Source organism: Diabrotica undecimpunctata, chromosome 5 (genome assembly GCF_040954645.1).
Source record: "Diabrotica undecimpunctata isolate CICGRU chromosome 5, icDiaUnde3, whole genome shotgun sequence".
Classification (NCBI taxonomy): Eukaryota; Metazoa; Arthropoda; class Insecta; order Coleoptera; family Chrysomelidae; genus Diabrotica; species Diabrotica undecimpunctata.
In genome coordinates this window covers 156,067,463-156,080,345 of record NC_092807.1, presented here as the reverse complement: position 1 = coordinate 156,080,345, position 12,883 = coordinate 156,067,463, and the positions used below count along the sequence as shown (strand labels likewise).

General features: G+C 33.7%; 1 protein-coding gene across 1 annotated transcript in view; it reads left to right on the top strand.

The window, feature by feature from the left end:
- The window catches only part of LOC140442024 (glucose dehydrogenase [FAD, quinone]-like), a 51,996-nt gene extending 44,479 nt beyond the window's left edge, over positions 1–7,517 (top strand). The window contains exons 6-7 of the mRNA XM_072533060.1: positions 279–678; positions 6,886–7,517. Coding sequence (XP_072389161.1) covers positions 279–678; positions 6,886–7,378 — 893 coding nt within the window. The 3' untranslated portion in view covers positions 7,379–7,517. The remainder of the gene's footprint in view (positions 1–278; positions 679–6,885) is intronic.
- Positions 7,518–12,883: the final 5,366 nt, after the last annotated feature.

Genomic DNA, 12,883 nt, shown 5'->3' with positions numbered 1-12,883 from the left:
TCTCATATGTGTAGATACATTATATTATGTTTATCATAAAATATTTTTTTTTCAAATGCTTTATTTATTCATTTATTTTTCAGCAAAAAAATATATATGTGTTCTTTTATGATAAATTGCACTGAAATTCTTTGTAAGTTTTTTTTTATATGTGACCAGATTTTCTGTCCGTTAGATAGAGATCCGTTATATCGAGGTTATACTGTACAAGATTTCCTTTTTTAGTATGTTTATAATTTTTTAGTCTATTTAAACTTTTAAAACAATCTGGTTTACAGGTATGTCGCAGGTGACAGCACGAATAAACTCCAAATACGCAGATCCAAGTGGCAACAACCCAGATCTTCAAATATTTTTTGCAGGATACTTAGCAAAGTGTGCTAAGACAGGCGAAGTCAGAGCGCTTGAAGATCCTGAAAAACCAGACCATCCAAAAACTTTAACAATGTCTCCAGTTACTTTACACCCCAAGAGTAAAGGATACGTCACACTCAAATCCAAGAATCCACTTGACGCGCCATTGATGGTAGCCAATTATTTGTCTGAGCCAGAGGATGTACAGGTATTAGTTGATGGAATAAGAGTAATTCAAAAACTAATGAATACTACCGTTATGCAACAAAAATATGGACCTGAACTTATAAAGGAGGATTATGGAGAATGTAACAAAAAGTATAAGTAAGCAGATGTTTTTAAAACTTTTAAAAACTATTTTCTATTATAAACTTTGGAAATATTTCTGTAAATACATATAATTTATCTTTTAAATTTTTAAGATAATAGCAAATATCTAATATTTCAAAAATAACTAATAAAAGGAGAAAAATCACAGTGGTTGACTGTATAGCATAGTTTAAAAAATTTAAAGTGAAATAAAAAAGTTCTAATGTAAAATTGTGTATATATTTACAAACAAGTTTTAAATATATAAAATTTTTGACTTCACTATAAGTTATTACAAAAATACTTAAAACTTTTATTTATATAGAGTGAACCAAATGTCTGGAAACGATGGTTTCACTTTATAACTATTATCACTACAATGAATGGTCGTAATTGGACAAAAACAGGGATTCACCTATTTTGAAATATGAAAATTGGAAATTTGATGTTTGTAAAATAGCCGCATTTACCAACTTTAAGATATTATTAGTTATTTTGGTTTTTTTAAAACAAAACCCTGTATATTGTACCTTTGTTGAATTCTCGACTTTAATAGGTGTTGAACTGTATATAATACTGTCGATTTTATGTAGTCAAGAACATTTTAGCCCTTTAGCCCATGACATGTCCCAGATATTTCAGTTTTCTGAATTTAATTGTATTTAAAACCTCTTTATCTTTTCCCATTCTTCTTAACACCTCTACATTCGTTACTCTATCCACCCAACTTATTCTTAATATCCTTGACGAAAACGCAATAAGAGATGATATAAATGAAAAGATGAAATAAAACAGATGATCTATGCCACCCAAAAACAAGTGTTTTACAACATCTTCTGTACCAACCCTAACGAAATTGGATACCATTATTACTGGCTTATTATCTAACCAACTCGTTACTAGAATTTCATTAAAAGAGATAATTTGTTCCATTGATCCTCTCTCGTTTGTTGAAAAATCTTTTACATCAGTTAGAGGTGGTTTAGAAAATCTATTGATTCTCGTACTTTCTAGCAACAGGTATTGATTTTTAGTTGAGAATTTGTAAAAAATTATAGTTCGTAAAATAATTGTCATAGAACAATGCATGCTTATAAGGTTTAAATACTTTTGATAATTACAATACGATAGCTGCACTATGTCCCTATTTCAGATAAGAATGTTCTATTTCTGTGGTACTACCTTGATAGATTAGAAAACTGCAAATCAATACACTTTATACGCAATCTCCCTTTGAAGAGCATGATTTGTTCGTTTACGCAAACATTTGTTTCTATCTGCAGTTCTCTACATTTCTTCAGGACTGATTCACAAACTGGTCGAACTTTCCATAGTTTGTCGTTACTCTGTCTGAGTTCCAAATTGTCAACACAACGTAAGTGGTTGCGAAGTTTGACAAAACTATTCAATGTTATTGTATCTGGAAAAAACTCAATTTTTATATATTATCCCCTTACATTCGCATTCTTGGAAATTTTAGACAGCCTGTTAGAATACTAAGACCAAAAAACGATTTTATTTCTTGCAGGTTTTTCCTGCAAGAAATTTTTCAATTCCAGTTTGCAAAACATACATATTCGTGAATTGAACAAAATTTTCAAATAAACTTTCGGGGAAATATCTCAGAAAATATGTAACTGGATATTCTTTAGAACAGTTTTCATTAGACACCTGGTTTATTATATTAGGTACTTGTTCAATATGTACTGTTACATATTGAACATTCTTTAACCATATTACATTTTTTTTAGAGTGATGAGGTTATCATAGTTACCATCATTTTTGCCCTGTTCATTATTATTCTCCTTTTCTTCCTGATTATACTCTTCCTCTTCCTCATCCTCCCCTTCGTTTTGAATTTTTTGAGACAGCATCTATCATATGGCCAATTCTCTGTCTTATTTGTATTCCTTCTTTGCAGTCACTGTAATCACTAACACATCCTTCTATGTCGGACAGTTTTTCTAGCTCTTCTAGCAGTTCTTTCTCTGGTAAATATTTTATTGGAGAAATTTCACTCTGAAAATATAAATGACAGTCATTTTGGATAAAATTGTGCCCATCAAATTTGAGGTACATTTCGATATTTGCAAAAAGTCAAATTTCAATAAAATATTTTCACAATTAGTGACCTACTTAAAATATTGCACTGATATTTAAACCGCAATTGACTTTTATTCAAACTGATATTTGAAGAAACAAGTACACTTACCTCGATACGAACAATGCAATTGCCACCATATTGTTTTTGATATTAATATTCTTTTAGAATAAAGCCCTCCACGTGATATCTAGCTACTAAACGCAGAAGTATAATACTCATAGTATGTAAATTTCTTTAAAATAGTTATGTTACACATTACTGTAGAATTATATATGCATTGAAACTAATGGGTACAATTATACCCAACATGACTGAAAGGGTTAAAAAAAAGCCAAGAAACGCCTTACCGTCTTAATAATTGGTTGGGTCAAACTATGTCCTATTTATCTGTTATATATAGTCCATTGTTGATTTGACAGTACCCAAAATGATGGGAAAATGTGTCTATTACATTATTAAATTATGTATATTACATTATATATCTAGAAATTGATATGGATTCATCGATAATTCTTGGCCTAAATACAAGGCCTATCCATTGAAGACGCTGTAGGCGGATATTTGTCTCTTCCCCTAAAACTACGTCTAGTTAAATGCTACATTTTTCCGATCTTACTGTATGGTGTGGAGGCCTGGACGCTGACGGAGACGCTCACGAGAAAACTAGAAGTATTCGAAATGTGGGTGTACCGACGCATTCTTCGTATATCCTGAACCGAACATGTCACCAACACAGAGGTAATCCAAAGAATCGGAAAGGAGAAAGAAATCGTGAATACAATTAAACAAAGAAAGCTTGAATATCTAGGCCACATATTGAGACACGATAAGTACCGTCTACTGCAATTGATTGTCCAGGGAAAAATAGACAGTAAGCGAGGGCCAGGCAGGAGAAGACACTCGTGGCTCCAAAATCTGAGGAAGTGGTTCGGGCTCACATCGGTCGAACTATTCAGAAGCGCCGCAAATAAGATCAGAATTGCCATGTTAATAGCCAACGTTCGCAACGGACAGGGCACTTGAAGAAGAAGAAGTAAGCGGATATACTGAAATAAAGGTGGTTCTTTAGATTATATACGATGGATGGTTAGACATATGACCATACCACAATCAGAGCTTATCAATTCAATTGGTACATACATATATACATAATAACTATCCGTAATTTTCTGTTCTAAAAAGTGACAGTATGCTTTCAGAACGTATTTAATGATCTTTTTCTTCTTTGCGTGCTATCTCCTTGACGGAGGTTGGCAATTATCATGGCTATTCTGATCTTAGATGCTGCTGCTCTGAATAGTTAGATTGATGTGCATCCGTACCATTCTCTCAAGTTACGCAACCATGAGATTCTTCACCTTCCTAAACTTTTCGTGCCCTGGATTTTGACTTAGTAGAATTAATTAAAATATGTTGTATCTTTCATTACGCATAACATGCCTCAGGTGAAACAGAGACAAAAAAGCTGGAATAGCAGCTTTTGTGTCTTGATGGTTTCCAATATTTCCATTCTTTTATAGACTCTTCTCATGACTTCGTTGTTTGTTATATGCTCGGTTCATGATATCTTTAGGATTCTTCTATACTCCCACAGTTCAAATGCTTCCAACTTTTTAGTAGTCGACGCGCTAGGTGTCCATGCTTCTATCTCGTAAAGTAGAGTTGAGAAAATATAACACTCTCAAGAATAATTTCAGTTTTCTTGCACTAAGTACCTTTCTCATTTTATTGAATAGGCTTCCATCATTATTTGGGTTTTTGACATCCCCATAAATTTAGTTTTCTTGATGTTTATTAATAATACATATTCTTCTCCATACTTAACTATCTTGTACATTAGCTTTTGGAGGTCTTGAGGTTATCTGCTATTATGATAGTATCGTCCGCATATCTAATGCTGTTTTAGAGAGCTCTTTTCATAATTTATTCAAAGTATGCATTGAATAGTAGTGGTAACAATACACACCCCTGTTACACTCCTCTCTTAATTTCGAACTCTTCTGACGTGTGTTCATTAATGAGTATATGTGCCTGTTGTTTATAATATATATTTGTTAATTCGAAGATCGTTGTATTGTAATTGTTTTGCTTTGAGGACGTCCATTAGCTCTTTGTGGTGGACTCTATCGAAAGCCTGGCTGTAATCTATGAAACAGACGTACATATCTTGGTTTACATCCAAGCATCTCTGGATTACTACGTTGAATGTAAAGAAAGCTTCACGGGTATATACGCCTCTATTTAACCCGTAACTGCTACCGACAAAAAGTTATCTCGCAGCTGCTATTGACGGGTCACTGTGACCCAGTTTTAAAATTCTGAAATAAAGAAAAAACATTAGCTCATACATTTATTTTAAGTCATAAACACTTTTTTATATAACGGTAAACTAATTTAATGTAAAATAAATTCCTATTTACAATTTGGGCATATTTTGTCTGATGTAAATCCGAACTCTGAAGAACTAGCAGGTCTCTTTCTGTCGGCCATAAATTCTGGAGGAATCATTCTTTTATTTTTCTTCACTGTACCTACATATGTAATTCCTCGTTTTCTTAACTCGTTGGTTAATTCCATTGATATGTACCAGTTACCTCCAGTGACATTACGGTTGGAATTTTCAATACATTTTATCATTCGAAGAACAACCTCAGTTGGATGTGAAAATAGCGATTTTTGTTTCTGTTGGAGAATTTTTCCTGTATAGACCTCCGCGTTATACATGTAGTGTGTTTGGGAATCGGCTAAGATCTGCACTTTTATACTATATTTCGCAGGTTTATTAGGTATGTACATTCTAAATGCACACCTTCCCCTGAATGGTACCAGCATTTCATCTACTGTTACGTGAGGACCTGGAACCTGGAATCGTGCAAGTGACATCGGACATCTAAACAAATCTCTCCCTGTACCATCTGTTGCCCATAATGATTTTAAATCTTCATGGTTAGACTTAAATATACCTTGCATAAATAAAAGTCTAATAAAAGCTTCTATCTCAATTTTATCTGTTCTTTCAATGAAAGTTGGGGTAAATTTTGAGAGAGAGTTTTTACGTCGTTTGAATGTTTGAATGTAGGAATGTATGTAGTTTGAGGATACTAAGTCAATTCTTGTGTTGGTATGTTCAACAATAATTTCCAACATGTCATCAGTTATTAATAATTTCCAAGCTTCTTTAATACACAGTGGTGGATTCTGACGGGTAGAACCTTTAAGTCCTGGTAAAACTCTTATAATATTATGAGATTTTACTTTGGACCTTTTTGGCGATTGTTTTGCCCATTTTGTAGAATCTTTTCCATACCAAGCTAATTTTGAAATGTTCAAAGTAGCTGTTTTGTTACTTGAAGCGTTATTCGTGGCATCATCTCTGTCTAAGGTGTTTTCATGCAATAGTTTAACCTCAAATTCACTATCAGAGTCGTGTTCACTGTAAATTTCATTGTCTATTTCATCGCTGTCACTTTCACCTGAATAGTTAAATAATTTGTATGCAGCTTGCTCCTTATTTTTTACTTCTTGGAGAGTATCTGTCGTTTCATCGGCATCTTCCAAATCTTTCCAAAACTCTTTACTGTTTAGAATGTCTTCCATCTCAGACAAAGTTAAATGCTTACTTGAAGAAGCCATTTTATCTAAAACAAAAAATGTGTATTAAGCAAATGATATAAATATTTAAATTATTCAAGCCGTTAACATAATAAAATATACCTATATATATATATATATATATATATATATATATATATATATATATATATATGTATATATATAATAATAATAATAAAGATAGGTACATACCTTTATAACCAAAAAATATTATGTTACTTAAATACTATAGACGGGTCACCGTGACCCAACTACGTAATTATTTCGAATTTGACACGATCAACAAAACTGCTCACTTTGCCTGTTTATAAAATACTAACTGGCCAGAGAATAGGTGGACAGACAGCTCCCCCACTATCAAACTTAAATGGGTAGGGCGGTTTAAAACTATTGATGGGTCACGCTGACCCTGTCGGTAGCAGTTACGGGTTAATAATAATAATGATTTATTTAACATATTATTGAAATTAATTACATAATTGAATTTATTTGCCTTCTTTTTTCAGACATGACTCTGACGACTTCTGGCAATGTGCAATAAGGTACTACACCGGTCCAGAAAATCACCAGGCTTGTTCGCTTAAAATGGGACCATCTTCAGACCCAATGGCTGTTGTTGATAATAGACTTATGGTTCATGGCATCGATGGTATTAGAGTTATGGACGCATCTGCGATGCCAATTTTAGTATCTGGTAATACTCACGCCACAATAGTTATGATGGCAGAAAGAGGTGTTGATTTCATTAAAGCTAGGTGGAGGCCACAACACATTGGTAATAGATTTGGCAACAATAATTCGTTAAATGGTAATAATTCTCCTGGAGGAAACCAAAATCCTTCGGTTAATAACGGCGTTAACCACGTAGGTGTCGGAGATAGATTTGGGGATTATGATCCAATCTACAGTCATCCATCATGGAATCCGAACAGTGGAGGAGTAAAAGGACACAACTACCACTATTACCATGGGGTTAAAAGTGGTGTGAAAAGTAGATAAAGAAAAAAGGAATTTTTATTATATAAATAATAAAAAATATTTATTTGTCGGAATTTATTGGTGGGTAATATGTATCAAATTGTTTTTGATTGCATCGTACAAGTGTATAAATAATGTGAATAAAAAAGTATCCAACGATTTTCTGTATTATTTTATTTTATAGTCGTAAATTATTTAATTTTTCCATTCTAAACTATGTATCTTCTATCAATGAAAATACCAGTCCTACTAATCTCTGGAAAAAAATACGACAAATTCAAGGAATCAATACAAATACTAAAATATCTAGTCTAATTTTAAATGATAATATAATTAGTGACAATCAAGAAATTGGTGAGACCCTATAGCCAGTTACTTCGACAAAAAATTTAAAAGTAAAATAAATTGCTCTCAAATCGAGCCAGTAGTCGATGCTTCCTTTCCAAGTTCTTCAGCAACTGTCAAAGATATCGATTACTTAAATTCCCAATTCTCTTACATATAACTTACTTCGGTTATTAAAACTCTTAAGAACACTGCTTCCGGCCCCGACGATATTCCTTACATTTTTATAAAAAAACTATCTAGTTTAGATCATCTTAAACTTCTAGAAATGTTTAACTTAATCTGGTCATCTAACAAGTTTCCTAATCAGTGGCAAACCTCAATTGTAATACCCATTAAAAAGCCCAACATATCACGATCATCACCCAGCGCTTATCGACCAATATCTCTAACATGTACCATCTGCAAAATCTTTGAAAAAATGATCAATAAACGTCTTACGTAGTTTTTTAACAAATATAATATAATTCCAGAAGAACAGTCAGGGTTTCGACGTAATCGCTCTACTCAAGACAATCTAATACTTCTCCAAAGTCATATTTCCGATGCCTTCAACAGGAGACAAGAAGTCATTGCAGCAGTGTTAGATATTGAAGGTGCATTTGATACAATTAGCAGGCAATCTATACTGAAGAAACTTTCTCATTATAACATTAAGGGTAACATATTTAATTTTATACAAAATTTCTTATCTTCACGAACAGTTAGAGTCTCTGTCAATGGCATTTTTTCATCACTACACCATCAAACTGACGGCGTACCACAAGGTTCAATATTAAGCCCCACTCTGTTTAACCTAGCAATAAGCGACTTGTGCTCTGATATAATATCCCCTATTAGGCATGTCCTATACGCAGATGACCTGATAATTTACTGCCACGGACGATCTATCTCTACAACTTCCAAGCTTATTCAATCCGCAGTAGATACACTAGTTAAAAAAACAAGCTCCATAGGCCTGTCTTTATCATATACAAAATCAAAAATAATAAAATTTAGTAGACTATCACCCTTCCAATCCCCTAATATTATGATTGAGAGAGCGAATCTTCCAGTAGTCAAGGAATGCAAAATTCTCGGTGTAACGTTTGATTCACGACTCACCTGGAAACAACATATTCTAGAAATAAAAGGTGAAGCAAACAAGAGGCTTAACATTATCAAAACTCTTTCAAACTATCATTGGGGCGCAGATGAGAACTCCCTGCTTAAGATATATAGGTCTATCATCCGTTCCAAACTGGATTATGGTTGTTACATATATATCTCTGCCTCTAAAACACACCTTAACCTTTTAAATTCGATACATCACACAGCCTTACGAATTTGTTTAGGAGCCTTTCGATCTAGCCCCGTAGAAAGTCTATATTGCGAAGCCAATGAGCCCCTACTTATTACTATATGAGCATTACTATTCTAAATCACCATCAATAAAACCCATTCCACTAATTTTAACACAATTACTTAATAACATCTCTCTATCACAAACAATCCCACGACCCCTACCTCCATATCCTCCTTGGTCTATAATCACCCCTCAGTTTAACACATCTCTTACAAGATTCGATAAACTTACAACACCCAGGGAACTCATTAAAAAGTCTTTTAAAGAAATTATATTTACAAATAAATACGACATAGTACTTTACACTGATGCCTCAAAGAATGATACAGGAGTAGGCTGTTCTGTTACCACGTCAGATAACCTTATCACACCATCTTGTATCCCCTCGTTTTGTAGCGTTTTCACTGGCGAACTATTTAGCATATTTTAGGCTTTCAAATCCATTTCGTCACCTGATAAACAAGTTGCAATATGCACAGACTCACTAGCCTCAATACAATCTATATAAAATATATTCACTGATCATCCTATTGTCCAAAAGATCCTTGATTGTTACCAACTAATCGCTTTCCAAAAAATAACAGTTACATTAATCTGGCTACCATCCCATATTGGTATCACAGGCAACGAACTTGCAGACAGCCATGCAAAACTTGCCTCAACATCATCTGATAATACGGTTAATATACAAATTAGTAAAGATTTAAAATCTCACATTAAGAAACGAGCAAGAACCCGATGGCAACAACACTGGGACACCAATAACTCAGCATTACATCATCTCCAACAGTTAGTCGATAGCCCCCGTGATTTGATCTCTGCCAGTATGTCCAGACGAGATGCTATTGTAACACGAAGACTTCGAATAGGACATACAAGATTAACACACGGATACATGATGTCATCCAGTAACCGACCCACTTGTGAGACCTGTCAATCACATCTAACAGTTAACCATATTCTCACCGAATGTCATCAATATTCAGCAAAAAGACTATTTTATTGCCTTAAAAGTGATTTAAAAGACATACTCAATAACTTGGATCAAATAACCTCAAGTTTAAAATTCCTCAGAGACGTTCAGTTATATTATAAAATATAATTTTGATTGTATTCTAACAATATGTACTCTATAACATATTCTTGTAATTTATTGTAAGAGTTTTACATTTGTAACCGTTTTCGTGTAAGTGAAGTAAATTTTTCCATTTTTAATATAAATCACTATTCATTTCACGGAAAACCATATTCAGTTGTGACAATGCTATAACCTGCAACAATGTCATATTTAGCAAAAAACCGATCAATATAAATTTACGAGTATATTTTTTAATAAGTGATTATTTATTTAAAAAAATCGCAGTTTAACAAAAATCAGAGCAAAAACAGTTTTAGCAAAATTTAATTGTTATTGTGCGTTTTTTAAATTGTTTGTGACTGTCTGTTTATAGTTTCATAATGGCTAATATAGTGCCGTTAAATTTACTTTCTCATCCTATTTTTTATGTAAAAAATACATAAATTTGATTAATTTGAATACACATGACCAAATTGTTTTTTCTACTGTTTTAAAATTGTATGTAGCTCACGGGCGTAGGTTGAACTTCCCCCGTTCCGAAAAGATATTAACCTTCATACCTAAAAGTAAAGGTCCTAACGGGCTTTTTCAGTTTATGAGAAGAAAAACCGAAAGAATCTAGTCCCTGTCGTAAATGGAATAATTTTTACAGCAAACAAAGTGCTGCAAATACATTTAAGTCTTCTTCTTTTTATCTATTTCGCGCGACTAGGATTACTCCTGTTTGTCTGCCTCTTATTCTGTTTCAGTCGTTGTTGATTGTACATTATCTTTCCACCTTTTTGGCGGCCTTCCAACGGGTCTTCTGCTATACGGCTTGTTGTTTTTACAGATGTTCGCTAATCTATCTGGTCCCATTCGGTTAACATGTTCGTTCCAGTTTTTTTCTTGTTTTTATCCACCTGTTAATATTTTGAATTTTGCATTGTTCGCGTACACTTCTGTTGGTTTGTTTGTCTCTTAATGATATGCTCACTATTAATCTTAATACTTTTATTTCGATATTGCTGTTTCGTCTTTCTTCGGTCCTTGTCTCCGCTGCATATATTAGGATTGGTCTCACTGTTGTCTTGTATACTTTCATTTTGCTTTCCGTGCTCAGATATTTGTTTCTCCATATGGTTTCTCGGAGGCAACCACTTACTCTTGCCGCTTTTGATGCTTGCCTTGTGGTCTCTGTTCTTATATCCCTGTCACTAGTGATCTCTACTCCTAGGTAATTAAATTTCACTACTTGTTCTACAATTTTGCCGTCTACTTCTAGTTTGCATCTACGCGGCTCCTTACTGCTCACTATACATTTAGTTTTTTCTACTGATATTCTCATATTAAGTTTGTTTGCTATGATATTGAAGGTGTGGAGCTGCCTTTGTAGTTCATCTTCGTCATCAGCAATTAGTACTACATCTTCGTCATCAGCAATTATGCGCTCCCATGTGGTATCCGGGTCGTTTTCTTACTTCGTGAAATATTTTATTCATCACCATATTGAATAATAATGGGCTGAGCGAGTCTCCTTGGCGGATTCCTCCTTTTAGTTCTATGCATTCTGTTTCCCCTGTTGGCATTATAACTCTGGTCTTGTTGTTCTTTTTAATTTCATTAATTGTCCTTATTATCTGATGGTCTATTTGTTCAGCTTGTAATAAATTTAAGATTCATTTCGCTTCACCCTGTCAAAAGCACTTTTTAAATCTCCAAAGCTCATGTATGCTGGTTTTCCATATTCAATAGGCTTCTCTATTATTTGTCTGATAATAAAAATTGTGTCTATTATGCTGCGGTTCTTCCGGAAGCCTTGTTGTTCATTAATGCCATGCTCGTTTTTCCTCGATTTTATCTTTTATGACTGCCGTTAACAATTTTAATGTAGTATTCATCAGACTAATGCCTCTATAATTTTCAGGATTTCTCGAGTCTCCCTATTTAAGCATCGGTAGCAGGAGACTTTCCTTTCATTCCGCTGGTACTACTACGGTATTTATTATATCGACGAATAATTTTAGGAGCCATTTGCCTAGTGTTGTTCCTCCATATTTTAGCAGTTAAATTGTTTATCTTACCAGACCCAGGTGCTTTTCTGTTTTTTAATTTTTCTATTCGTTCTTGTAGCACTTCTTCTGATATTAGTACTATATCCTGAGTTTCGTTAACGATTCTTTCACATTTAAGTCGTAAAACTGATTCGGATCGGATCCACAATGCGCCAAAGTCTATACAACCACCTCAGAATGATGGTAGTTTTCACACTCAAACACTGTTGCCGTACGCAGCTAAATCTGGGGAGAAAGATATTTCTGAGCATTTGGTAACTTTCCAGAAGAATACTCTTTACATGAGGCCTTAAATTAAAAATAAAATAATTAAAATTATTCAACAAAAATTATTGGTGAAATTAAGGAAGCTTATTTTTTTCCTATTCCCGCTGATGAGATTGAAGCATCGCCATTGCCAATCAGCATTGCGCATATGGAGTATGTTTTGTTAAGCTTGCAAAATGTTGATTTCAAAGATGTTAAACAGTTAAGGAGATCTTCTTAGAGTATAAACATCCCTTTCCTTGGATGTTCTCCTCCAAGTATCTATCTTTATTATCGACGATTCCACTGGATTCCACCAGAAATTGTTCGAAAAACAACAAATGAAGCTGGACCTTCGAGTTCTTAAATGATACAGGTCAATAGTACACAAAATCATGCTAGAAATGTATGGGCAAACTACCATAGCTTATAATAATTGTAGGTACATTTAATATTGT